Here is a 25,122-nt window from a genome sequence, read left to right on the forward strand (position 1 = left end):
AACACTTGGTGTCTCTGAAAATGCTCTTTTCTGTTGGGAGTCATAACTGCTTTATAACAATGTAACCTTCTCAGGAAATGTGTTTCTTTCTTTTTTCTTTTTATAGAGTAACGCTTTTATGCTTGGATGGTCTTTGGTTAGCTTCCATTTTGGAAACGCAGACAAAATTGCTTGTAAACTTTTAGAGTTGTGAAATGTATTTATATATACACTCTTATAATGTGTGTATATATAAATAAATACACATTCATATAAATATCCATATCACTAGCTCGATATTTATAGTTTCTGGTAATTATAATTTCTATTCTGCATTTGTTAGAAAGAAATAAGCCCTTCTTTGTCAGACTTTTTTTTTAAAGTGCGCATTTTTATCCACACACAGCTGCATCTGTAAACTTATGGCCTCCAAGACTCGTGTCGTAGTAACCAGCAAGTTGGAGCATCTCAAGCGTGCAGACAAAATCCTTCTGCTGCACAATGGAGATTGTTACTTCTATGGCACCTTCTCAGAGCTGCAGGCCAAGCGTCCAGACTTCAGCTCCCTGCTTCTTGGTCTTGAGGCTTATGACAACGTCAATGCTGAGCGGCGTGGATCCATTCTCACAGAAACTCTTCGCAGGGTTTCAGTTGATGAAACCGCTGGTTTCCGTGGCCCAGAGCAAATTCGTCAGTCCTTCCGACATGCACCAGCTCAAAGCCATCCTCTAGGTGATGGCTACCCTGAAAAACGCAAGCAGTCACTCATCCTTAATCCTCTGGCAGCTGCCCGCAAGTTCTCCTTCATTGGGAATTCTCAACAAACCGGAAACACAACAGTGGAAGACAGGTCTGATGAACTCCCAGAGAGAAGATTCTCTGTAGTGCCTGAAGATGAACAAATAGAGGAGGCACTTCCGAGGAGTAACCTGTACCATGATGAGTTTCAGCACCTTAGCGGGCAGCGGCGCCAGTCTGTCTTGGAGTTCATCACCAGTGCTCGCGGCCAAGAGCGCAGAGAGCAGATGCAGTCATCTTTCAGGAAAAAGCTCTCCATCACACCGCAGTACAGCCTTGCATCAGACCTGGACATTTACTCCCGCCGCCTGTCCAAGGACAGTGTTTATGACATTAGTGAAGATGTGGATGAAGAAGACATGGAGGTAAGGCTTTTTAACATATTATCCTCTTATGTCTCTGAAAATGATTATGTAAAAATATTTTCACAAACTGTGCTATGTACCAAAATCAAGAAATTATTGTTAAGTGAGCCACATGGTTAAAACCCATCTATCCTGTTTCTTGACAGCAATGTTTTGCAGATGAACGTGACAAAAATGTCTTTGAAACTACCTCATGGAACACTTACCTACGCTACGTAAACACCAACAGGAACTTAGTCTACGTCCTCATTTTCATCTTCATTGTCTCTGTCATTGAGGTAAAAATCTAAGATTTGGGGTTTTTGTGTTATTGTGTGAATTTAATTAACGGCATTTTGTTTTCTTTTCACAAATAGGTTGCTGGCTCTGTCCTCGGTATTTTTCTTATTACTGAGTAAGTCCCATGTTTCATGTTGCCTTAAACAGAAAATGATTATGATTCTTCTCTTTGTCTTTGGATAGTCAGCTAGTGTGCTCTGAGCTTTCTGATCATGTTAACTCTAAATACTATTTAAATAGTATTTACAGACCTTACTGTAAATCACTGGTTTTCCACTGGCTCCCAATCTATAGCCAGGTGGACAAAATAATTTGTTGTAAATCATAAACTTGAGTACTATGGTTAAAAGTACATTTACACAAATGGGGCCCATGTATACAGTAAACAGACTGATTCTTATATAGTGCTTTTCTACTCTCCTGAGGCACTTAACATCCCACATTCACACAAGGACTCTTTTCTATGCTGTTTTTTAAGTTACTAACTAACATTCACACATATTCATACTTTGATGGCTGCATCAGAGAGAACCTGGGGCTAGTAGTCTTGCCCAAGGATATTTGGCATGCAGACAGGCAAGGTTTGAACCACCAGTCAGAAGATGACCTGCTCTACCACCTGTGCTACAGCCACCCAACGTATGGTGACAAAACAAGCAGATTGTGTCATTTATTCCTTCCAGCATCATCAAATAGGAACTTCGAATCAATTTATCAGAGATGTCCGAGGCTTATAAGGGTGGTCCTTGGACGATTTCTTTCGCTGTGCACATTCACATGCTAACGAGTAGGGGACACATGCATGGCTGTTGCGCTGTAGTGTGTTGGCTTGAAGAAATAAAAAACTAGCACATAGACATCCACATGGATCAGAAGTTCACCCTCTGATCAAATCCATGTCAAATGGCTCTAAGTGAACTTGTGTTTAGGTCTTATATTTCTTTTCACTTTTCTTATTTTTCACTGGCGGCTGATTTTAAATGTGACAGTAGGTTTAAATGTACTTATTTTTTGTGTTTATTTGTTTATTTAATTGTTTATTTGTTACATGTTAATTACTAGACAAAGACAAAGCCGTCCATCTTTAGGTTACAGTGAGGGACGACGAATTCGCTCTGTTCGTGTAAATCGAGTTGAAAAAAAGTACTATAAGTGTAATTTTCTCTATCATGAGCTGATTTAACTGCTGCTTTATTTAATCGTGTAAATGAGAGTAACCAAAAGTGAGCAATAAAAATATCTGTTTATTAACATCAGTAATTTACATTTAGAGGTCACAATTATGCAGAAATCACTAAAAGGTAATTTTGTAATCTATTCTATAATGAAGAATTGCTCCATGTAACATTTATTATACATTCCTCACATCCAACAGTGAGGTCTGGAGGGACGCCGCCAATCCTTCATCGCCCAACTATATTGATGAGCAGCACCCCAATGCATCGTCGCCGCCTGGCCATCTCGGTGTTATTATGACACCCACCAGTGCTTATTACATCATCTACATCTTTGTAGCCCATGCGGACAGTATTCTGGCCCTGGGATTCTTCAGGGGTCTCCCTTTAGTGCATACATTACTGACTGTGTCCAAAAGACTGCATGAACAGATGCTTAGCTCTGTGCTGAGAGCCCCCATGTCTGTGCTCAACACGATAAAAACAGGTGCTTTGCTTTTTTACTTTTTGAGTAAAACAGATTTTTACTGGTTAATGGCCTAGATGATGTCACTAAATAAATGAATGATGGTAGAGAATCCCTGTAGAACAAAATCTGATTATCAATGCTGATTATTAATATCTTCCTTTACTACAACACCTTCATACTTTCGCTGTCCTCTTTCAGCCAGGATCGTGAACAGGTTCACCAAGGACATGGCCATCATAGATGACATGCTGCCATTGGTGCTTTTTGACCTCATACAGGTATTTATCCAATACTGTGGATGATGATGCAGAGTTTTTGGAACTGCAAAAAGTGACTGAAAACTACTGCGACAAATATTCCCTCTTTCTTCATTGTAAATTGATTAATGGGGTGCAATTGTAAGCAGAATAAATAAATAAATGACAATTCAATTTCAAAATTCAATTTCCTCAATTTATCCTTTAAATTTTTGAATCTTGCCCTGGAGAAATTGGACAATGTTTTTTATTCCTCTGTAAAAGTTTTACAATCATATTATAATAAAAAAGAAAGAAATGATTAAAAACAAAATGAAAACATGCAGTGAAAATAAGAACAGGGAAACTGAAAACATCTTTTTTTTAAAGCCAGAAATACCAAATAATAATAAGTCTGCTCATATCTGTTATTAACATATTTTCCCAACACCAGGTGTCATTGATCGTCGCCGGTGCCATCTTCACTGTGTCCATCATAGAGCCATACATCTTCATTGCTGCTCTCCCATTGGCTTTTATCTATGTTTTCCTCAGGAAGTACTTTCTACGAACTGGACAGCAACTCAAAGTCCTGGAGGCTGAAGGTGAGCATTGGAGAGTTGTTGGCCGTTAGAGATGACAGTGGTTTTAGGTTTTAGTGACTCCAGCAGTAAATGTAAAATGTAGAAAGGGGGGGGGGGGAAAGAAATTTGCTGTAGTTTAATAATATGTTTAAATATCTTTCGAGATAAATTGTCTAAATAACCTATGTAAGAAAAGAGGCTAGAAAAAATGAGAAAAAAACGTTGCTTCTTCATAAAGCAGAATGGTATTATTTAAATAGTTCTTACTGCTTTGTATGTGATGTATTATTAGGCATATGTCTGGGTGCTGTTCTTTAGCTCTGGCTCTTGCAGACTTTAATCCTGAAGATGAGTTTTTATTTTCTTTTTGAGGGGAGGGAAAATGGGCTCAGAAAAGAGTAGAGAAATGAAAGTGAGTAGTGACATATATCAGTAAAAGTGAGAACATAATAGGAAAACCAATACTGAGAACAGAGGAAAAGGGATGCTTCCTCTGAGAAGGAACCACAATCAGTGGGCAAAGCTGGCAGATGGCTTAGGGGCCAAAAGTCACTGAAACATGAAAACATGAGAGAGGAAGAGTTGAGTCAGAGGACAGGGTGTCTCAGAAAGAGAGGAACAGTTTTCTTCCAGTATTGAGACTTGGATAACGTTCATATTTGGTTGTTTTCCTTTGAGCTCCTCAAGACATCAGAAAAGATTGTTGGCTTTTGGCTTTAAAAACCAAGCCTACCTGCTGAATAATGAAAGTGTTTATATTAGTGAAGATTTTCAAAGCAGTGTAATTTTAATCATTTATAATCATTACAGTCTCGTGGGGCTTACAGAGGTCAAATCTACAGGAGTCTGTCTTTATTTACTACACTTTTTCTCAAAGTCAGATGCTTGTAATAAATGTAACAGAGAAATCTGTTTGTTGTCTTCATATTACAGTACAGTACATTTTCATCATGTACTGTGTTGCTAGTGGCGGCTGTCCATCTTTAGCTTCAGTTTAATGCACACATGAACAGTAGATATTGTGTCATCAACAACCTCATTAAGTGCACTTAAGTAAAGGTCACTTTCAAAACTTCTATGTAATAGAAATGTAATGGGTTTAAAATATTTACAATTAGTATCTAATATTGAGACTTACAATACAACACGATACATATAAATTCATTTTAGTTTAGTGGTCATAAGTTGAAGAACTGCACTGTTGCTAAAGGCCGACAGAGCAGAAGAAAGGAGGTTTGTACAGTCAGAGGATGAGGAAGCTGCTGACGATGTTGCCGCTCTGTTTTTTGGGCCTCTCTGCTGTGCCCTCGATTCTGTCACTGAATATGTGTTTCAGTGATGACGCTGAGATGTTTCCGGAGCTGCTGAGAGCTCACTGGGGTCAGAGAAATGAGCTGAGCTGGGATTTCCTCCAAGCCCATCCTGGTGTTTTACCCACTGGATTCACAGGGACAAATTACAGTGGAAATTATGCTCTGTTTATACTAGTCAGACATGGCCATTGAATTTTAATCTTGAAGAAATTATTGTGACCATAAAGACATAAGATGTGCAAAGAAGGGGTTGCTGCTAAAGTATAACTTTTCCAGGTTGATTCTTGTTTAATGAATTTATATGTATTGTAGTTTTCTAGTTCAGAAGTGTTACCTAACTAAAAGGTACCAAGTAGTGAAATTAAATGACCTTTTAGAAATTTAGTTAGCAGTTTTTTTTATTTGTCAGTCTGATATCTGATATGTAATGCAGGGATTGTTTTACAAAGTAAGTGCTTATACATTAAGAGTTTTAAAGTCTTTTCTTTTTTCTTTTCTTGCAGCTCGTACCCCGATCTTCTCCCATCTCATCCTCTCACTAAAGGGTTTATGGACAATTCGGGCATTTGAGCGCCAGACCTACTTTGAGACACTTTTCCACAGGGCTTTGAACACTCACACGGCCGCCTGGTTCCACTACCTGTCTGTTCTGCGGTGGTTTCTCTTCCGCTGTGACATGCTCTTCACCGTGTTCTTTACTGCTGCTGCCTTCATCGCAACAGGAAGCAACAGTGAGTGTGACTACACATGGACAATAAACTTTATATAAAAGAGAGAGAGCCACCATGACCTCAACTAATGTGTATGGACTCCACATTTTGAAGTGTCAATATTTAGACAAAAGTGTTCAGAGCCAACATAACAGTCAAACAAGCTTGGTTAGCAATTTGTATCTATAAACTGTGAAGGAGCAAAGCTAAGACATAGGCGCCTGATAACTGGTAGCTGTGCACCAAATTGTAAGACTTAAAAACATAAAAGTAAATCCCTGCCAGTAGTAGTTGTTAAGTAGGGGAAAAACAGCACTAGTGTGAAAACGCAGGCATTTTTATGGCTAAAGTTTGGGAGTTTCAGCATGGGAATCTGTCAGGACTGACCTGCTTTTGGAACCAGCCTCAAGTGGCAAGTCAGTGAACTGCATTCAAAGGGGATTGGCTGTTTGTTGCCTTTGGGTGTTGTTAGTGAAGCTGTGTTTGTGGTGATGTACAACATACATAAAGTTTATCTTAAATATTTTGGCTTTTTCACATCTTAAAGTCCAGTCAAGGTTCATATTTTTGTTGCAGCATTTCCATTTTTTCTGACAGCTTTTTTATTTGTATTTATGTTATTTAATTTTTTTTTTTGAAATAATTGGTTTGAAAGCTGCCAGAAAAAAATATTTAAATGAATGCTAAATTACATTTCAGTTTCATTCATAATAAGTCCATAACAATAAGTTGAACTTATTTGGTCTAAACCTTTGTGGTCTACTCAGATCAAACACGAGGTGTAGTTTCACCTTGAGTCAACAATATGGATGCAGCTTCTTCAGTGTTTTGGGAAATCCACACGGCTTTCCACAGCAGGGCTACCACCAGAATCAAGTTGCAGTTAACATCATTTCAGAAGTTACCGGGAAGTTTTGCAGTTCTCGTCACTGTTGTCAAAGGACTGTCTTTCTTTTGGTATCTCCTCTATGAAAGTGAATCTTTTGCACCTGACTGCCCACAAACAGTGGCAATTAACCTGTTCTCCATTTCTGATAGTCAGTGTCAAATCACTTTGACTTCATCAGTGACAAATCTCAAAGCTTTAGAGAATATTTTTGTGATTAGATTGTGGCCAGTTGATTTCTTTAGATGATTATAATCAAAGGAGCTGGTGCATTTGAACAACCAAATGACAAGAGATCATAAAGTCAGTTTGCAATGGAGACATTACAGAATATGAGAATAATTATTGTGATTAAATGATGATTAGAAATTGAATTGTGTTGCAAGAACATTTTGAAAATTCCCACATGTTGGTTAGTAAGCACTTTGATACGCCTGCTGAGCCTAACAAGGACAAAACCCCAGTATTATCTGTAGTTTGCAGTGTGTAGAGTTAGATGATGATAAGAAGGGAACAGTTTGCCTGTGAAAAGTCATCAGAACTGCTCAAATGCCCAAGGATAAAATGTCTTGTACAAAAAGGAGGCAAGTGTTTTCTTGGTGAATTGGAATGCAGGTATACACACACAAACCCATGGGTTGTTGCGTCATAGGATCAGTTTATATTGAGAGCACATTAATGGGTCATTACACAGCTCATTAGTTTCCAATGGACCCAGTAGCAGCGCTCTAATACCTGAATGTGGGTCTGACATCAGAGAGAGCAGTTTTGATTGGACACTACTGATGCGTGTGTGTGTGTGTGTGTGTGTGTGTGTGTGTGCCCATGCATGTTTTTGTACAGGGGACAAACCAGGAGAGATTGGCATTATTGTGGCCCTGGCTATGCTTATCTGTGGGATCTTCCAGTGGGCTGTCATCACCAGCATCGCTGTAGATGGGATGGTATGTCATGCACACACACACACACACACACACACACACACACACACACACACACACACACACACACACACACACACACACACAAACAAAGCTATTGTCAATATATACCAAACAGTCAATGGCCAGTTATAAGTTGTTGAATTCAGGCAGATGCACACACCTAAGAAGGTTTTGTTAAATAAACCTGCAAACAAAGGTTTTACTGTTAGTCTATTTCACTATTGATGGTACTGACTTCTGGTTCACCACACCTATGGAAAAAAACTTGGATGTTTCTCTATGTTAGTATTTTCCTTCTTCCACTTCTCTTCATCCCAGCTGGTTTACTTCTGTTAATAGGAAGATTTCCCTCACTGTTGTCAAGTTCTTGCTCAATATACATTGTTGGAAGGTTAGAATTCTGTAGTATCTACATTTTGCGTGGTCTTTGTCTTACAGTATAACATGTCTCATGGGCACTATTGCTATTCTTTTGGTACTAAAACGATGACTGCTGTTACAATAGCATGCTTTATGCACTTTTCCCTTTGGGAACTGAATCCCACCTTTGCAAAATATAACTTCTCCAGCTCAGACACACTGTGCCTCATTTTCTTCAACAAGATGCCTTTCAGTCAATGGTGACCTGTAGCTACTGTTTGTAAGAGGTTTAGATCTCGTTGTTGAGATAAAAGCAATTGGCCAATAAATTCACAGCTTGTAGGTTAGTGAGACACTAGATGGTGACACTGCATTCTTAGTGAAGTGGGGTTTTTCCTCACCCAAGATGCTTCATACTCAAATAGGGAAAAGCACATCTCAGATGGGTATGGTGGTTAATAGTTGTGGCTCCTTATACTATATGTCAGTTTGTTTACACCATCAAAAAGGCAGTCAGCAGCAGATTAAAGATGGCAATGGCCATTTTTGTTCTCTGTAACAGCACTTTGTTGACTTAGCATGGCTTACCAATATTGAAGGATACTGCAGGGTTTAAGATCAAAGAGAGAAAGAGCAGGCTGAACTGCCTGTACTTTACTTTCATTTGCTCTTTTTTAAGACTTAACTTTGTGCCCATCCATCAGTTTTTTTTCTCCCACATTGTTGTTAGTGAATCTTACAGAGCTTATCACAGTGTAGGACATTCTGTTCAGTATGGACACAGGCTCTCAATATGGTGGTAGAGATTTGTGTTTGGGATAAGTTAGATCTGTTCAGTCCAGTATGAATTGTGTTTGTGTGTGTGACTGCCTCTGAATTATATTTTCAGTGATACTAAAATAGCCATTAAAGTAACTTCTGATAAGCACATTTTCATTGCATTTTAAGAAAAAAGTTTATCTGTAGAATGTCAACTTCTCTACAGCTAAGATAAGGAAATGGGATGTAAGGAAGCATCCCTCTTTTTTTTTTACTTTTTACATGAGGGGGGCGGGGCAGCAATCTTCCAAAAGACTCAAAAGCCATTTTTATTACTTATCTATTATCCACCTGGTGGACAATAGGTAACCAGACAATGGTTATCTATTGTCAATAGAGTTCTTCAGAGACAATCTGATTTTTTTGACTCTTTTTCTGATTTGGTGTTCAGTTCAGATAAAATCATTATTGTGGGTGATTTTAACATGTAGATATTGAAAACATCAACAGAATATTTAATCTAATTGTAGACTCAACTGGTGTCTCTCAAAATATAAAAGAACCCACCCATGACTTTAATCACACGCTGGATCTTGTTTTGACACGGCAAAGAAACTGAACACTTAAGTATTCACCAAAACCCTCTTTTGTCTGGTCATTTCATATAATAATAACATTACAATTACAATAATGACTTACACGGCACTGGGGAATACATTTCGTCACAGTAGATGTCTTTCAGAAAATGCTGTTAATTTTAAGGCTATCATTCCTCCAGTATTATCTTCTTCAATGCCATGTGCAAACACAGTGCAGAGCAGCTGCATGAACTGATGTTCTTGTTAATCGTTTTCTATCTTCATCAGGTATGACTTTTTTGTGGATATTGTGGCTCCTCTGACAAAAAAAGCCTCAAATCAGTACTTGACTCTGGTAAAACTCCCAAACATGAGCAAGCAGATAACTCATAGCCTGGAGGGAAAATGGCATCTCACTATTTAGAAGATCTTCATTTAGCCTTGAATTTTTTTTTTTGCTGCTTTATAAAAAAGCTCTCCACAAAGCTACAACATCTTACTATTCATCACTGATTGAAGGAAATAAGAACAACCCTTGGCTTCTCTTCAGCACTGTAGCCAGGCTTCTCGTGATGCTCTTGTTCACTCACATTTTTTTCAACTCTCTCTTCTCACTATTTTCACTACACACCATAAATCATTAGTTATTATTAATCTCTGGCTCTCTTCTACAGCAAGTCTTTGCCCTGTCTTCTTCCCCTAAACCCCAACCCATTGTAACAGATGGCCCCTCCCTGAGCCTGGTTCTGCTGGAGGTTTCTTCCTGTTAAAAGGGAGTTTTTCCTTCCCACTGTCGCCAGAGGGCTTGCTCATAGAGGTTCATATGATTGTTGGGGTTTTCTCTGTTTTCTCTATTATTGTACGGTCTTTACCTTACAATATAAAGCAGTATGAGGTAACTGTTGTTGTGATTTGGTGCTATATAAAAACAACTGAAACAAATTGAAAGAAAAATTCTGTATCTCTCTTCTTCTTAGATGCGTTCAGTGAATCGGGTATTCAAATTCATCGACCTACCATCAGAAGATCCTCGGTTGGGGAAACCTAAAGGAGGTGGCAGAGGCCTTGATATCGTCATCGACAACCCCCATGCACGTGACTGCTGGCCTAACTGTGGCCAGCTGGACGTCCGGGGCCTCACAGTGAAATACACAGAGGCTGGGCGTGCCATCCTCAACAATATCTCCTTCTCTGTGGAGGGGGGACAAAGCGTAAGTCCTTAGTGATTGGTAGAGACTGCCTGTGGAACCTGGCAGGAGAAAGCATGGTACCTCTGCCTAATTAGGTTTACCAAACAAAAGAATAATTCCCCCCAAGCGATAAAGCAATTCAAGTGCCATAGTTAGGTCACAGAAAGGTTGTGAACAATATACTAGCCAGCCACAGGAATGTGTCACAGGGATGGTTACACGTGAACACATTTCTGGTTGTTGTTTTCAGCTAATGTTGTGCAAACATTTTTTTATATTAACACTGAATCTAATTGCTATGCTAAATGGGTTTGTTGGAGTTCTGTTAACCTCTTTTCAGTATTTTTCTGAACCAAACCAGGAGACAAAATTATGAGCTAAGACAGAGATTAAAACAGACTTCAGAAAAGTGTATGTGGACTGAACTGGAAACACTATTCCAAGTGGAAGTGTTGCTCTGTGCATACAGATAGGCAACTGTTGGCTAACAAACTGACAAAAAGTGATAATATCACAGTTCTGTTTATAGCTTTTTCCTTTCCTCCCTAAGTGGCCAAGAACTGTGCGTATAGCTTCAAGTTGCAAATTAGAAGAATCTGGGCAGGGAATCAAATTTTTGTGCTCATTTATTCATTTTCAAATGAGCAAAATGTTATTTCTCTCTAGAGCTACAATAAGGCTTGAACCTGGCCAAACAATAACACAGACATAACAATCTACTAATGACTAAGTAAGCACGGCCCTGAGTGAGTGTCGGTCATGACATCACGGCATGATGGCATTATGACACATGCTTAAAATTAAAGTGGCTTATGATTTTGAATTAGCTTTCTGTAGAAAAGAGAAGACATGCAATATCTGACCACTCGCACCTCTGCTCTCCACCATTGGTTTTGGCAGTAATTATAGTCAGTATGACTTTGTCATAATGAATCAGAGCACAGTAAATATCTGCACTATGGTTTCGTGCCATTAGACGCTCAATAGCTTCGCGACAAATGTGCTAATTGTTGCTGCACAAGGAAGAAAGAAGAGAGGACTTTTAGACCATCTAGACCACAAACTCTTCCCCTCCAAAGATTTAAAAACAGCTCCATCAAAAGAAACATCAGCCCTTTTGTGTAGCTCATAGATGGAGGGAGCTATTTCAGTGTTTCAAATTATTATTAACTATTTCAAATTAAAATTTCAATTAAATGGAGTAATGGAGAGAAGGATAACAAAAATTCAAGTAACAACAATAGATCCCTTTTTGTAAGGTGCGAACAGCTTTTAGTGGTGCTTCTGAAGAAACTGATGTTAGTACGACGCCAGCTAAACTAAAGAGAAACGGTAAATGCTTATATGTCTTATTGCAGGGCACAAGTAAACTGACACAGTAGCCATGCAAATGAAAAAGTGCTGTCATCTATATTACAATTAAAAGGATGAGCATTCAGACACAAGGTCAATGAACCCGTTCAACATGAGGGCATGTTGAACGGGTTCATTAATTGTATTACATAACAGAAAAAGCTGGATATGAGCATTTACCATGAAAATGTTATGACTGTGTGCAGGTTGGTCTGCTGGGTCGAACAGGTTCAGGGAAGAGCACCCTGCTGTCTGCTCTGCTGCGTCTCACCTCCACAGAAGGAGACATTTCTATCGATGGTGTTTCCTGGAACTCTGTCTCATTGCAAACATGGAGGAAGGCCTTCGGTGTGGTGCCACAGGTATATCTATGAGTGATTAACTTCTGATATTTGATGCAGTTTCAGACAGTTACCCCAGCATCTACTGCTTATCTGGGTCTAAAAACGGTCTAAGCCAGTGGTTCCCAAACTGTTTTTTGCTAGGCCCCCTCTCTGTTTTACAAGGAAAATGACTTAATGTTTTGAAACTTAAGTCATTATTCTTGGATGTTACAAGATATCTTTTTAATCCAGTCTATTGAGAGTTAACTGTTTAAGTCTCTGGTCTTTCTTGAACAGAAAGTCTTTATCCTGACTGGAACTTTCCGGATGAACCTGGACCCACATGGAAATTACAGCGACACAGAACTGTGGAAGGTGGCTGAGGAGGTGAGGAGGAGGCGGTGTTTTCTTTGTTTCGTAATTTAGTTATGATTGATAAAGCAGCCTTGTTTTGATTCAATTAGAGATAATAAAGCTCATGTTTTGGAGTTAGACACAATCTTACATGCCCTCTTTGAGCTTTCCCCTCATGCTAGGAATAAATATGGAATTATTGTACTGTCTGCATAGGACAGTGATGTTGGTAAAATTACTGCCATGCAGTTTTACCACCATTTCAACATTGATGTCATGAAGTTTACACTAATATTTTAAAATGCTAAAAATGAGGTAAAGATAATATGGAACTTCGGACTTTCAGTAAAAGTAAACTCTGTCTTGTGTGCCCTCAGGTGGGTCTGAAGTCTGTGATTGAGCAGTTCCCAGACAAGCTAGACTTTCAGCTGGAGTATGGAGGCAGCGTGCTGTGCAATGGACACAAACAGCTGGTTTGTCTTGCCCGTTCCATCCTCAGTAGAGCCCGTATCCTGCTGCTGGATGAGCCATCTGCCTACCTTGACCCTATGTGAGTATTAAACACTGTCTACTCAATAATCAACATATATAAATCACATTTGATTTAAAAATATCACTAGACCAGTATATGGGGCTTACATGTGCTGTTAAATGGTCACTACAGCGGTACTTTTATAATACCTTTCTACTCAATTGAGCACTCAATGTGCTTTCTACTGCAAGTCTCATTCATCCCGTCACACAGCACTTTTATGTATGTGCAGGGTTTCCTAACTGCTGCAAACACAAAGCGATTAAGTTAACAGTTAACCTTCTGATTGGTAGATGACCTGAGCGATAACCGTCCACAATGATTTAAACAATGAGATCAGTCTCTATGCAAGTAATCCCTTGGATCTAAAAGCTCTTGCTTCAGACTGCTCTATATGCCGAATTTTGGGCATTTTTTCTACTTTTAGATCTGTATGATTTGAATCATAAGGTATATCTTTAATATGACCCACCCAGTCTGCTATTCAGACTTTTTATTTGTTAGGGGCCACCAATCAGAAGAAAGTTGGCTTAAAGGAGAAGGAGGTGAAGGAGGCTTGTTTCAGTCAGTCGATGAACTGAGTAGCTACACAAAGACCCAGAAGAACTGTGACTGATTCAAGGCTACTTCAGTAGAATCCAAGGAAAAAATAGCATTACAAGCTCACGGCTGGATTTTCTTTATTCCGCTTAAACAAATAGAGACTCAGTGTCTGATTTACAAGAGAGACCTGTTCCAGACAAACATATCAAAATCACAACAATAAAAAAAAAAATGAAATAGCTAAAGTTAGCTCAAAGGTATTGCCCAAAGGTATGACCCCATGTGACAAAGGAGCGGCGACAAGTAGCTTTCATTAGAAGTGAATAAAAAATGTTTTGTCTATGAAGTTCCTTTGCTAACACATGCTTAAACACAGCTGCCTCCTGAAAGAGTTTGTATATTGTTTGTGGCGTTCTCCCTGTTAAAGCCAAGCAGTAAGGTGAAGTCACATTGCAACGGCAGTCATGCAAATCCAGCATGTGTGGTGTTCCTGTCACTGCATATGGTGACAATCCAGATTGCTTACAGTAATTTAAGCCTAATGTATGTGTGTGTGTAACCATATGTGCAGGATGGTGGAGAAGGGGGGGTCATGGTAGTAAATGAAGCTTATAATAAACCGTCTAGCTTAATGCTCTGCAGAATTTGCCTGAGGTTAAACTAATGCAATAGCAGTGAAGGAAAAGCCTTTGATAACAGTAATGTGTGTGTGTGTGTGTGTGTGTGTGTGTGTGTGTGTGTGTGTGTGTGTGTGTGTGTGTGTGTGTGTGTGTGTGAACAGAACACTGAAGGTCCTGAGGAAGACACTGAAACAGGCGTTTTCAGGCTGCACCGTCATCATGTCAGAACACAGGGTGGATCCACTGACGGACTGTCAGTCATTCCTGGTAAGTTCTGGTCTAAGTTTATTTCTGAGTTGCTCTCATACGTTTGTCGAAGTTTATGAAACTCGAGTAGAGCACTGTAAGATCATCTATCAACACTCCCTCATGCTGCGGGTCTTGAAAGTGCTGGGTTGTTTGCAATGCTAACAAATCGTGTTGCCTTAATGGGAAGGTCAAAACTTCCTTACAGGGGACAAGAATTATTATCTGCAGAATAATAACCCTGCACATAAACTACTTTTTCCATACGTGAGTTTTCAAAATAAAACAAATATATATAAATGCGGCAATTTGTTTTTACATTTCTGGTGAGTTGGCATATTTTACAGAAAAAAAAGAACATTTTGATGAACAACAAAATGAAGCTGCCTCTCCTTCCTCTCTCCCTCCTGTTCAGATGATTGAAGGCAGCTCCATGAAAACATACGACTCCATTCAGAAGCTCATGAATGAGAAGAGTCACCTCAAACAGGCCATGAGCACAGCCGATCGGCTCCGCCTCTTCCCAACGCTTCACCGCCTTAACTCCAACAAGAGGCCGACGCCACAGACCGCCAAGATCTCCTCACTGCCAGAGGAAGCAGAAGATGAAGTCCATGACACGAGACTCTAACTGGCCAGCTGCAAACACACATGCGCATACACACCTGCAGGGACAAACAAACAGCTGTTTGAAGACCAATGATTTGGGGTTCATTTCTGAAGCAAGATTGACGAGGCCATAATGACAGAATCTGAATCAGTTTGGACAACTCAGGCATATTATTTTACCCACTCTTAGGAGAATAGTGAATTGTGTCTTACAGAAATTGAAGCCACATTTTTCATAGCCAAACATAGCTGCTGAGATCCACTTCACTGTCACAAAGTAAAACCAGGATTATGAAGCTTTGCACACATTAAAAAAAGAGCTATGTCCTAAATTACTTAAACAGTCCAGCTACCTACTATTTTATTAACCTTTTACCAAAGGTGTGACTGGAGCCGATCCCAACATAGGGCAAAAGGCAGGATAAGCAATAATAAGTAAGTAAAGTTTATTACAGAGAGCTTTTCACAAAGAAGCAGTCACAAAGTGCTGTATCACAAAGCAGAGTAAAACCTGCCACTCTGGACAAGTTATTACTCCATCACAAGGCTAACACAGAGACAGTGAACCACACACTCACATCTAAAACCAGTAAAGTCATGAGCTAACCTAACACGAATGTCTTTGGACTGTGGGAAAGAACTGGAAGATGCTGAGGAACCCAAAGAACATGCTCAACACAAAAAGAGAAGCCAGCAAGGAGGTGAGGTGATGTGTTAACCACTGTACCACTGTGTCGCTCCCACCTCAGAATAGGCATGTTTAAAAGTTGCCTGAACATGACTGAGTGTGCACAGTGCAAAATATGAAGGATGAGAGTACAGATGCAAAACTTCTAATTGCAGGTGTCTCAAACATTAGAATAACACAAATGCAAGTTTAGGAGTATTATTTTTTTGTTTGTTTTTTTTAAAGAAAATGTGTGCAATGGTGAATTCTGCCACTAAATTAAAGGAAAATCAGTGTGTGTGTGTGTGTGTGTGTGTGTGTGTGCGTGCGTGTGTGAATGAAAGGCTTCACAAGCACACTGCATGGAAGATAAAGAAGAGTATGGAAAGGGACCAGCTAAATAGAGGAAGAATCGTATGACTTACAAAGAGCTGACATGTAAACAAAGCACATCATAGCATGCACCAGAGTCCGGGTTCAGTCTGACTAAGTGGACACTGTTATTTAGCTCATTAAAGAGCTCCGGCAGGTTTCAGTGATGAACAAACAGTACATGAGCTCATTGAGTTCAGATGGTTCTCACAGATGTGCTCTTCTGCACTTGCTTTGAAAAAAGGGAAAGAAATCCATACTTGTCTTTTTGCATGATTTGTTGTTTAAACAGGATTTTTATTGGTTTCAGTTGCAGTTTTTTGTTTGTTTTTTTTGAAAAGCATTTTGGCTAACAGCCAGCTCATTTTCACTGGAGCACCTCAGACTGAACGTCTAATAACAGCCACTGTAGAAGCCTGACTTTTTAGATGCATTTTGAATGAGTGTGGAGCATGTAACTGAGCATTGTGAGCAAACAGGAAAACAATAAGGCCACATACTTTGTTCTCTATTCTTGGCATATGGAACCGTTAAAAAATAAGAACAATCACAAGAACAGATGTTCTTCTGTTTTACCAAAATGTATCAGTATCAAGCAGGAGTCTTCATGCACACCCTACACAGTCCCCAAAGGCAGCCATTCAAATCCCACTATTTATATTTTTACTTGTATAGCAGGCATCCCGATAGCCAAGCAGTTAGCAAGAGTGAGACAATACACTCCACACCAGACTGGAATAATTTGAACAAGTCAAATTGAACATAACTGTTGATATTAGCAAATGTTATTCAATAGTTTTGAAGAATCAAATTATAACCATACTATAATTCATTATAAGTTCCTCATTTATGTGGTGAAGCTGCTGTTAGAACTGCTCTGAGATTTAGCAGCACTCACACAGGCGCTCCAAAGGCATACTGATGTATCCTCGACCAGCATGTTGGTGCTGGGCTGAAGCCTCCAGGCCACCTCATAGCCTCCCCAAGAAAGACAAAGCATCCTATCACACTGTAAAACCTGCCTAGGAACGGCTCAAGACGCACAAGTCTGGAAAAATGTCAAGGTGTCTGGTGCAAAGGATTGATTTTAATGACGTGCTCGTTGGCTTTTACTTTTTATTTATTGTGGCTGTATGTGCCAAACTAGGAGATCAAGAGCAATAACAGCAGCTCATTAAATGAGACTTCTGCAGTGGCTTTGTGTGTCTTTTTGGATTTTTCTTTTAAATAAAGCAAATAGTCCCAAATTCCTTCTGTCTATAGTCAGTCAGTCTGACCCTTAAGTAACTTAACTGATGTCCACAAAACAGTGACGCTGTTGGCTGACGCTAATAGTTTGTGATGACTCTGATACCCTTATTTTTCTATGCGTATGCACTTTAGAGACACCCTGAGGTACTCACCAGCTTTCACAGCACGGAAACAGTCACACAATTAAAAAATCTGCACTTTCATGTCAAATCCTCAATGAAAAGTAGAATAATGACATTTGAAAACAATTATCTTTAATTTCTCAGCCGCTATTGTTTTATGATTTATGGAGAGAAGCTGGTAATTTGTCCAAAGTAAAAAAAATAAAATAAAATAAAAAGAAATGTGAGAGAAACTTTTTAAGAGCTACTGCTGTACAATTGCAAAGCATGTTGGTTTTCTTTGTTTATCAATTCTCACGATTTCTCAGTTCTTCGCTCTAGACTTTTCTAACATTCATTGTATTTTGAATTATAATTTTGTAAAGCACCGCTGCAGTAAATGAAGGTACCTTGAAGAAATGCCTCAATATGTTAACTGACATTTTTTTTTAACATTGTAAATTAAGAACAAAACTGTTTCTTACTCATAGGAAATGGGCAGAGATGTCCAGAAATGTATAAATGTATTTGTCAATCAACTATATTTCCAGTAAAACTGATTTTGAGAATTCAGATGTGGTCGTGTTCTTTTTCTCAGATGTTTGTATGGAAAACATTTTCATTTTTGGATCTTATAGTGACTGACATATTCATTACATCCTTTAAAAAAACACCAAATGTAAAGCTGTATATATATCCAATCATTACACCCATATAATTTAAAGGAAACGAGCTATGGGTCATTTTCAATGCTTAGACCTTACTATGGTGGCTCTGTGTAATTCACAGTTCAGTGGACCTTGCCTCCTTCTCCCGTTCACATTCTTTTAATTGGTGCATATCCTTAACTCATTATTTTAATAGTATTATTTGACATGTAGCTATGTTAAATATGAACATAGCCCTTCCTCTAACCCAGTTCTTAGTTAATGTTACATCCCTGACATTTTAATCTGATTAGTCAAATATTATCATGAATCAATTTTATTGGAATTCCACGTGAAAGACCAACACAAAGTGGTGCACACGTGAGAAGTGGAACGAAAATCATACATGATTCCAAACATTTTTTACAAATGAATAACTGCAAAGTGGGGTGTGCGTAATTATTCAGCCCCCTGAGTCAATACTTTGTAGAACCACCTTTTGCTGCAATTACAGCTGCCAGTCTTTTAGGGTTTGTCTCTACCAGCTTTGCACAGAGACTGAAATCTTTGCCCATTCTTCTTTGCAAACAGCTCCAGCTCAGTCAGATTAGATGGACAGCGTTTGTGAACAGCAGTTTTCAGATTTTGCCACAGATTCTCGATTGGATTTAGATCTGGACTTTGACTGGGCCATTCTAACACATGGATATGTTTTGTTTTAAACCGTTCCATTGTTGCCCTGGCTTTATGTTTAGGGTCGTTGTCCTGCTGGAAGGTGAACCTCCGCCCCAGTCTCAAGTCTTTTGCAGACTCCAAGAGGTTTTCTTCCAATACTGCCCTGTATTTGGCTCCATCCATCTTCCCATCAACTCTGACCAGCCTCCCTGTCCCTGCTGAAGAGAAGCACCCCCAGAGCATGATGCTGCCACCACCATATTTGACAGTGGGGATGGTGTGTTCAGAGTGATGTGCAGTGTTAGTTTTCCGCCACACATAGCGTTTTGCATTTTGGTCTCATCTGACCAGAGCACCTTCTTCCACATGTTTGCTGTGTCCCCCACGTGGCTTGTGACAAACTGCAAACAGGACTTCTTATGGTTTTCTGTTAACAATGGCTTTCTTCTTGCCACTCTTCCATAAAGGCCAACTTTGTGCAGTGCACGACTAATAGTTGTCCTATGGACAGATTCCCCCACCTGAGCTGTAGATCTCTGCAGCTCGTTCAGAGTCACCATGGGCCTCTTGGCTGCATTTCTGATCAGCGCTCTCCTTGTTCGGCCTGTGAGTTTAGGTGGACGGCCTTGTCTTGGTAGGTTTACAGTTGTGCCATACTCCTTCCATTTCTGAATGATTGCTTGAACAGTGCTCCGTGGGATGTTCAAGGCTTGGGAAATCTTTCTGTAGCCTAAGCCTGCTTTAAATTTCTCAATAACTTTATCCCTGACCTGTCTGGTGTGTTCTTTGGACTTCATGGTGTTGTTGCTCCCAACATTCTCTTAGACAACCTCTGAGGCCGTCACAGAGCAGCTGTATTTGTACTGACATTAGATTACACACAGGTGCACTCTGTTTAGTCATTAGCACTCATCAGGCAATGTCTATGGGCAACTGACTGCACTCAGACCAAAGGGGGCTGAATAATTACGCACACCCCACTTTGCAGTTATTTATTTGTAAAAAAAAATAAATGTTTGGAATCATGTATGAGTTTCATTCCACTTCTCATGTGTACACCACTTTGTGTTGGTCTTTCACATGGAATTCCAATAAAATTGATTCATGTTTGTGGCTGTAATGTGAAAAAGTTCAAGGGGGCCGAATACTTTTGCAAGCCACTGTATATTATTATTATTATTGTTGCCCCTTGGCTGGGCGGCCTTGGCTACCCACTGCCTCTGGTTCTGCTCCTGCCCCTTTGGTTGTGGAAGCTCCGTCCGAGGCCTCTCTCTTCCCTCTGCTCGTGTGGACGCCAGGTTGTCATAGAGATTACTGACTTTACAGTGCTCCTCATGGCACAACAAAGTCTTCAGACCATGATTCTGATAAACTGTATACTTTCTTTTTTTACAACGGCAATAAAGAACTTTCAGTCTTGAGACATGTCCGAAAATTTCGCATTATATTGCTGATTTATTGACTAAAGCTGAAGTGTCCTGGTATTAACAATGGACCATTTAAAAGATGGATACAGCTCCTGTTTTCCAACTTCTGAATGAGTCATCTTTGTTTTGAAACTATGTGAAGCTAATGTTTTCTGGATAACCCAGATTTACAAACATACACAGAAGATTTAAAAACTATAAACCATACAGAAGTCTCACTAAATGTGACTTCGTGAATATAGTATAATATATAGTAGTAGTTTTCAAACATCTACTACTACTCATCATCTTGTAAATAGCCCAACAACTATAAGGACAGTGTAATAAATAAACATAAATAAATAAATAATTAATAGTCAGGAGAGGTGTTAAAATATTAAATATTCAGAATAATATAAATTTTTTTAAAAACACTTGATACTTGATACAATTCACCATATTTTATGACATGGTTGGTCAACTCTTAAGTCTTTTGACTCAGTGTGCCAGTTTTAAAAAATGCAGATAAAAAAACAAACAAAACAATAACAAGAAAAAGCAAAAACAAATAAAAAACGAGAAAGGCTGACGGGGGTTTTGACAGTGCTGTGTTTAATTCTTGTGCTTGACAAAAAAGACAATTCTTTAAACTTCAAACAGCTATCGTACAGATCAAAATCATATGTTGCCTAAAATCTCTCCTGTACATATGTATAGATATATTTATATATATGTACATAAACGCTTCCGATAAAACATGTCCTTAAAAATAAAAACACACACAGTAATAATGGGAAGCGTGAATAAAAAGTGAATTACAGAGTTGGGGATCAGCTGAACACGAGTCAGGGTAACTGATGAGCTTTGAAAATATTTATTATGGCTTACAATTGACAGAGGACATCCTGTATTTCTACAGTTCTATTACTTATTGCCACAACCACCTTCACTATGAAACAAGTGAAGGGCTCAGAACCAAAACTCAATTTACAAACACTATATACAAGTAGCCTGTTTTTCTCAGCTGTTTTGCTTTAAGATTTATATCACTGTACAAGCATCCACATACCACATACACCGATCTATAGAGCATTTAGACTTACTAATTCTTATGTACAAATATTTGGTAAAACCCTGATTAATTTCAACAGTATTTTAACCAACCTTGCAACTATTTAAAGATAAAACACGTGAATATTTCAAAATACTTAATACCCAAAAGAAAGCAAAAAAAAAAAAAAAAATCAAAAACAAAAACAAAAGAAAGAGAAAAAACCTGCTTTTTCCTTCTTTGATCCAAAAACACTCAGTGGCTTCAGAAGTACAGCATTTCACTTTAAGTACACAAGAATACTGTGCCAGGGCTGTTTTGAGGCAGGTTAAATACTATAGGTGAGTCAGTTCTTAACCCGTCTCTGAATACTGTCACGTACTTGCTGCAGGTTGATGCACTGGAATTAAGGCAACAGTAAAACAACCTGCTGCATTACCTTGTGTTGTTTCCCACACACGAGAAGCCACTTTTCTTTAACCCCAAGCAATCACATAATTCAAATACTGTAATAGAATGAAACTATGGTCCCCAAGTACACAACTGTATTACAGTGTAACAAGTACTAGTAACAAGTACAAATACTAAGAGTCAAAGGTTGTCAGGTACTTAGTCTTTACATCATGACAGGAAGAATCGTGGGGAGGAGGAGGGAGAAAATGTCTATTTGTTTTCATGCAGGTCTCTGTGGAGAATCCAGATCTCCTCATGTGATTGGTTGTTGTTGTCAATGTTGCTGTAGTAGTTGTTGTTGCTGCTGCTGCTGGATGGAGCCTGCTTTGTTCTGCTGTTGGTGCTGCTGTTTGTAGTTCTGCTGCGGCTGTGGGGCGTCTGGATTCGGCTGGGGCTGTTGCTGCCATTATTGTTATTGCTGCTGCTTGGGGTGGCCGCAGAGACGCGGGTGTGCTGCCCTCGGCTGCTGGCGATGGGGAGCTGTGATTTGACACGTGGGCCCGATCGTCGATCGCTGCTCTGGACAGACACCTGGTTGGAGCTGCGGCTGGACTGACTGACGGTCTGCGGGATCAAAGATTGAGCACGCTTTAACGTTTTCATGTCAGTGGACAAAACTGGTGGGGGCAATAATGCATGAAATTACAGAGGAGATGTGAAACGTAATCAAGTTACTGCTTCTTACTACTTCTAGTTATAAGTAACCTGTTTGTGGTGTAGTAGACGGATTAGCAGCAAGAGTAAGCCAAAAGCTCAGGATTCAGACTGCTCTGCACAGCTACATTCAGACATTGCTTTCTACTCTTCCTCTGTTTTCCATCAAAAAGTGTGGTTTGCACCTGCTGCAAGACCGTTTAGAATCAGTGGAGGGCCAAAAGTTATAGTGATGGTTTAAAAGGAGAGGAGCTAAATGTTTCAGTGAGCGGATCAGCACAAGGCTCCACCAAGGCCCATTATAAGATAAATAAAGGATTAATTACAACTGTTAATTGTGCAATGTTGCTTTAGTTGAGTGAAAGAACAAAACTAGAGAGTTGGAAATTAACTGGAACAGGTCTCGTTAAATATCAAACCACCACTAGCGTTTGACTCACAGGCTAATGTATTCATTGCTTTCTGATGCTATTTACTATAACTATTATTTATCACAGTGTTAAGCTGCTAATCGCCTTTGCCTCTTACTCTTTCCATCTGTGGTCGTTGCTGGACTGCGGTTTCTTGCTCAGCCTTTCGTGGGAGCACTGCTTCTCTGGGCAAGCTGGAGAACAGGATCATGTCATCTTTGGTGTGAGAGATCTGTAAGAGATAGAGAAGAGTATTTCAAGCAGCAGCTCATACCTGGAGGAGTGTAAGTTTTGACTTTTCCCCCCTACTTTTCTACACAGCCATTTTCATAGGCTCAAAAGTCGCTGGACACCTGCTGACCAGCAGTTTTATGGTCAGGTGAGGCCAAATTACATATGACGTATGATTGGTATGGTTTCATGAGAAGTTTCATGAGGTTATCATTATGCTGCAAAACCACAATAAACTTATCAGAAAGCTAGCAAAAGAAATGATGGGAAGAAGAGAAAAGTATGGAGAAGAAAAAAAAAACAACAGTTCATAATCCAAAGAATACCACAGTATCTGTCCAGCATGAGGGGGAAATTTGTATGCTTGCCAGTGGAATTGGACCACTAATGTGTAATGATGTGAGTGCTCACAGAAGTAGCAGGAGGATTTCTTTAGTGTTCAGGGCAATTACTCTCTGCTAACATTCAGCCAAATGCTGCAATACTGATCAGAGAGTGCTTCACTGTGGAAATGGATAATGACCCAAATCATACAGCAAAAGCAACCCAAAAGTTTTATAAGCTGCAAAAATATGATCTTCTTCAATGGCTGATCTCAAACCAACAGAACATGCTTTGCATTGTTACTGCAGACACAAGTGAAAGCACAGAGATCAGAAACAAGCAACAACTGAAGGCAGCGACAGGAAAGGCCTGGCAGAGTGTTTCTAGGCAGGAAACACAGTATCTGATGTCCATGAGTTCCACACTTCAAGCAGTAACTCACTGAAAAAAAACATGTTCACCCCAAAATTCAAAACAGTCCTTATATTTAAAATGATTTTAGTTTATCCAGATCATTTTTAGCATTAAATACCAGTCTGGTCACTCAGCAGCGATCTATATGTCAGTGCAGTGAACTTTAGGTTCTTACTGAAATGGTGGGAAGTACATTTCAAGTTTTTAAAACCTTCCTGGGTCAAAAGTCAGTAGTTGACAACATTTCACATGCAGTATTTATATAAAATTATTAGTGCTGTCGAAATGAACGTGTTAACGCACATTAATCCGCCATCACGGTCAACGCGATCAAAAATTTTAACGCAATTAATGTCAAAAATTGCAGAATGACTCAAAATCCCTGAAATGTTTCTGTCAACGCATTTCAGGCAGTTTGTCCAAGTAGAGTTACCTTCGCAAATGGGCAGCTGATCTGGTAGTGACGGGCAGCTGAACCAATCAACTCAATATGGAAGATGATAAACGCACATTGGCGTTTATCACCTCTCGATGGGAAATTTGAGTATTAAAAAAAATATCACATTGACGCGAAGCATACGTTAGTCGGGTATGCTGCTAGGACTTTAGCTAACGGGTCACCCAGCTTGCGACAAACCACTCACGGAGCATCGGGGACTCAGTAAGTCTACCTCGCAAATATTGACCGACACAACTGCCAAGTGGACTGCAACAAACTGCAGACCTATTAATATCGTTGAGAACAGGCGCTTTACATAGCTTTGGCTCCACGTTTCAAGGACTTGAAGTGCCTCACGAAGAGTGAGAGTGGATAAATGTTTACACAGTTCTTTTTGTTAACACGAATGTTCAAGATGTTCAATAAACATGTTAAGTCCGTATATTTTCCCTTTTTCTCGAGTCTGTTTGCTCATGCAAAATGAAATGTGATCAATATAGAATAAAAATGAATGATATTTAATTGTGATTAATCAAAATTAATCCACAGTAACCCTGTGATGAATCTGATTTAAAATTGTAATTGTTTGAGAGCACTAATACATATATTATATATTAGTGCATACTTACCTGTTAGTATGTAGGGTTTTTAAAAAGTTGTATTTCACAGAAGAGAATCTGTGCTACAAGATTGAAGAAAACTATTCAAATTCTCTTTGAATTTAAGCATCCAATCGTTGTGTTTATTCTGTATTTACTTCATTATATTGCATAAATATCAGTTACAAGCTTAAATATATAGTTGAAAAAAATTTAATTGCAA

At 39.2% G+C, this 25,122-nt stretch overlaps 2 protein-coding genes across 2 annotated transcripts in view; one reads left to right on the plus strand and one right to left on the minus strand.

The window, feature by feature from the left end:
* cftr (CF transmembrane conductance regulator) overlaps positions 1-18,142 on the plus strand; it is a 41,525-nt gene extending 23,383 nt beyond the window's left edge. The window contains exons 14-27 of the mRNA XM_086299593.1: positions 386-1,142; positions 1,289-1,420; positions 1,499-1,536; positions 2,797-3,083; positions 3,264-3,343; positions 3,756-3,906; positions 5,702-5,929; positions 7,638-7,738; positions 10,413-10,646; positions 12,185-12,340; positions 12,599-12,688; positions 13,033-13,205; positions 14,512-14,617; positions 15,012-18,142. Coding sequence (XP_086155719.1) covers positions 386-1,142; positions 1,289-1,420; positions 1,499-1,536; positions 2,797-3,083; positions 3,264-3,343; positions 3,756-3,906; positions 5,702-5,929; positions 7,638-7,738; positions 10,413-10,646; positions 12,185-12,340; positions 12,599-12,688; positions 13,033-13,205; positions 14,512-14,617; positions 15,012-15,227 — 2,749 coding nt within the window. The 3' untranslated portion in view covers positions 15,228-18,142. The remainder of the gene's footprint in view (positions 1-385; positions 1,143-1,288; positions 1,421-1,498; positions 1,537-2,796; positions 3,084-3,263; positions 3,344-3,755; positions 3,907-5,701; positions 5,930-7,637; positions 7,739-10,412; positions 10,647-12,184; positions 12,341-12,598; positions 12,689-13,032; positions 13,206-14,511; positions 14,618-15,011) is intronic.
* A 2,775-nt stretch (positions 18,143-20,917) lies between these two features.
* Positions 20,918-25,122, minus strand: part of cttnbp2 (cortactin binding protein 2) — a 91,711-nt gene continuing 87,506 nt past the window's right edge. The window contains exons 22-23 of the mRNA XM_086299594.1: positions 23,011-23,124; positions 20,918-22,392 (exon numbers count right to left, since the gene is read on the minus strand). Of these exons, the coding sequence (XP_086155720.1) occupies positions 22,039-22,392; positions 23,011-23,124 (468 nt within the window). The 3' untranslated portion in view covers positions 20,918-22,038. The remainder of the gene's footprint in view (positions 22,393-23,010; positions 23,125-25,122) is intronic.

Source organism: Aulonocara sp. 'chitande type north' Nkhata Bay, linkage group LG7, assembly GCF_057382095.1.
Source record: "Aulonocara sp. 'chitande type north' Nkhata Bay isolate Kocher_YH1m ecotype deep benthic linkage group LG7, A_spYH_male_GT1.1, whole genome shotgun sequence".
Classification (NCBI taxonomy): domain Eukaryota; kingdom Metazoa; phylum Chordata; class Actinopteri; order Cichliformes; family Cichlidae; genus Aulonocara; species Aulonocara sp. 'chitande type north' Nkhata Bay.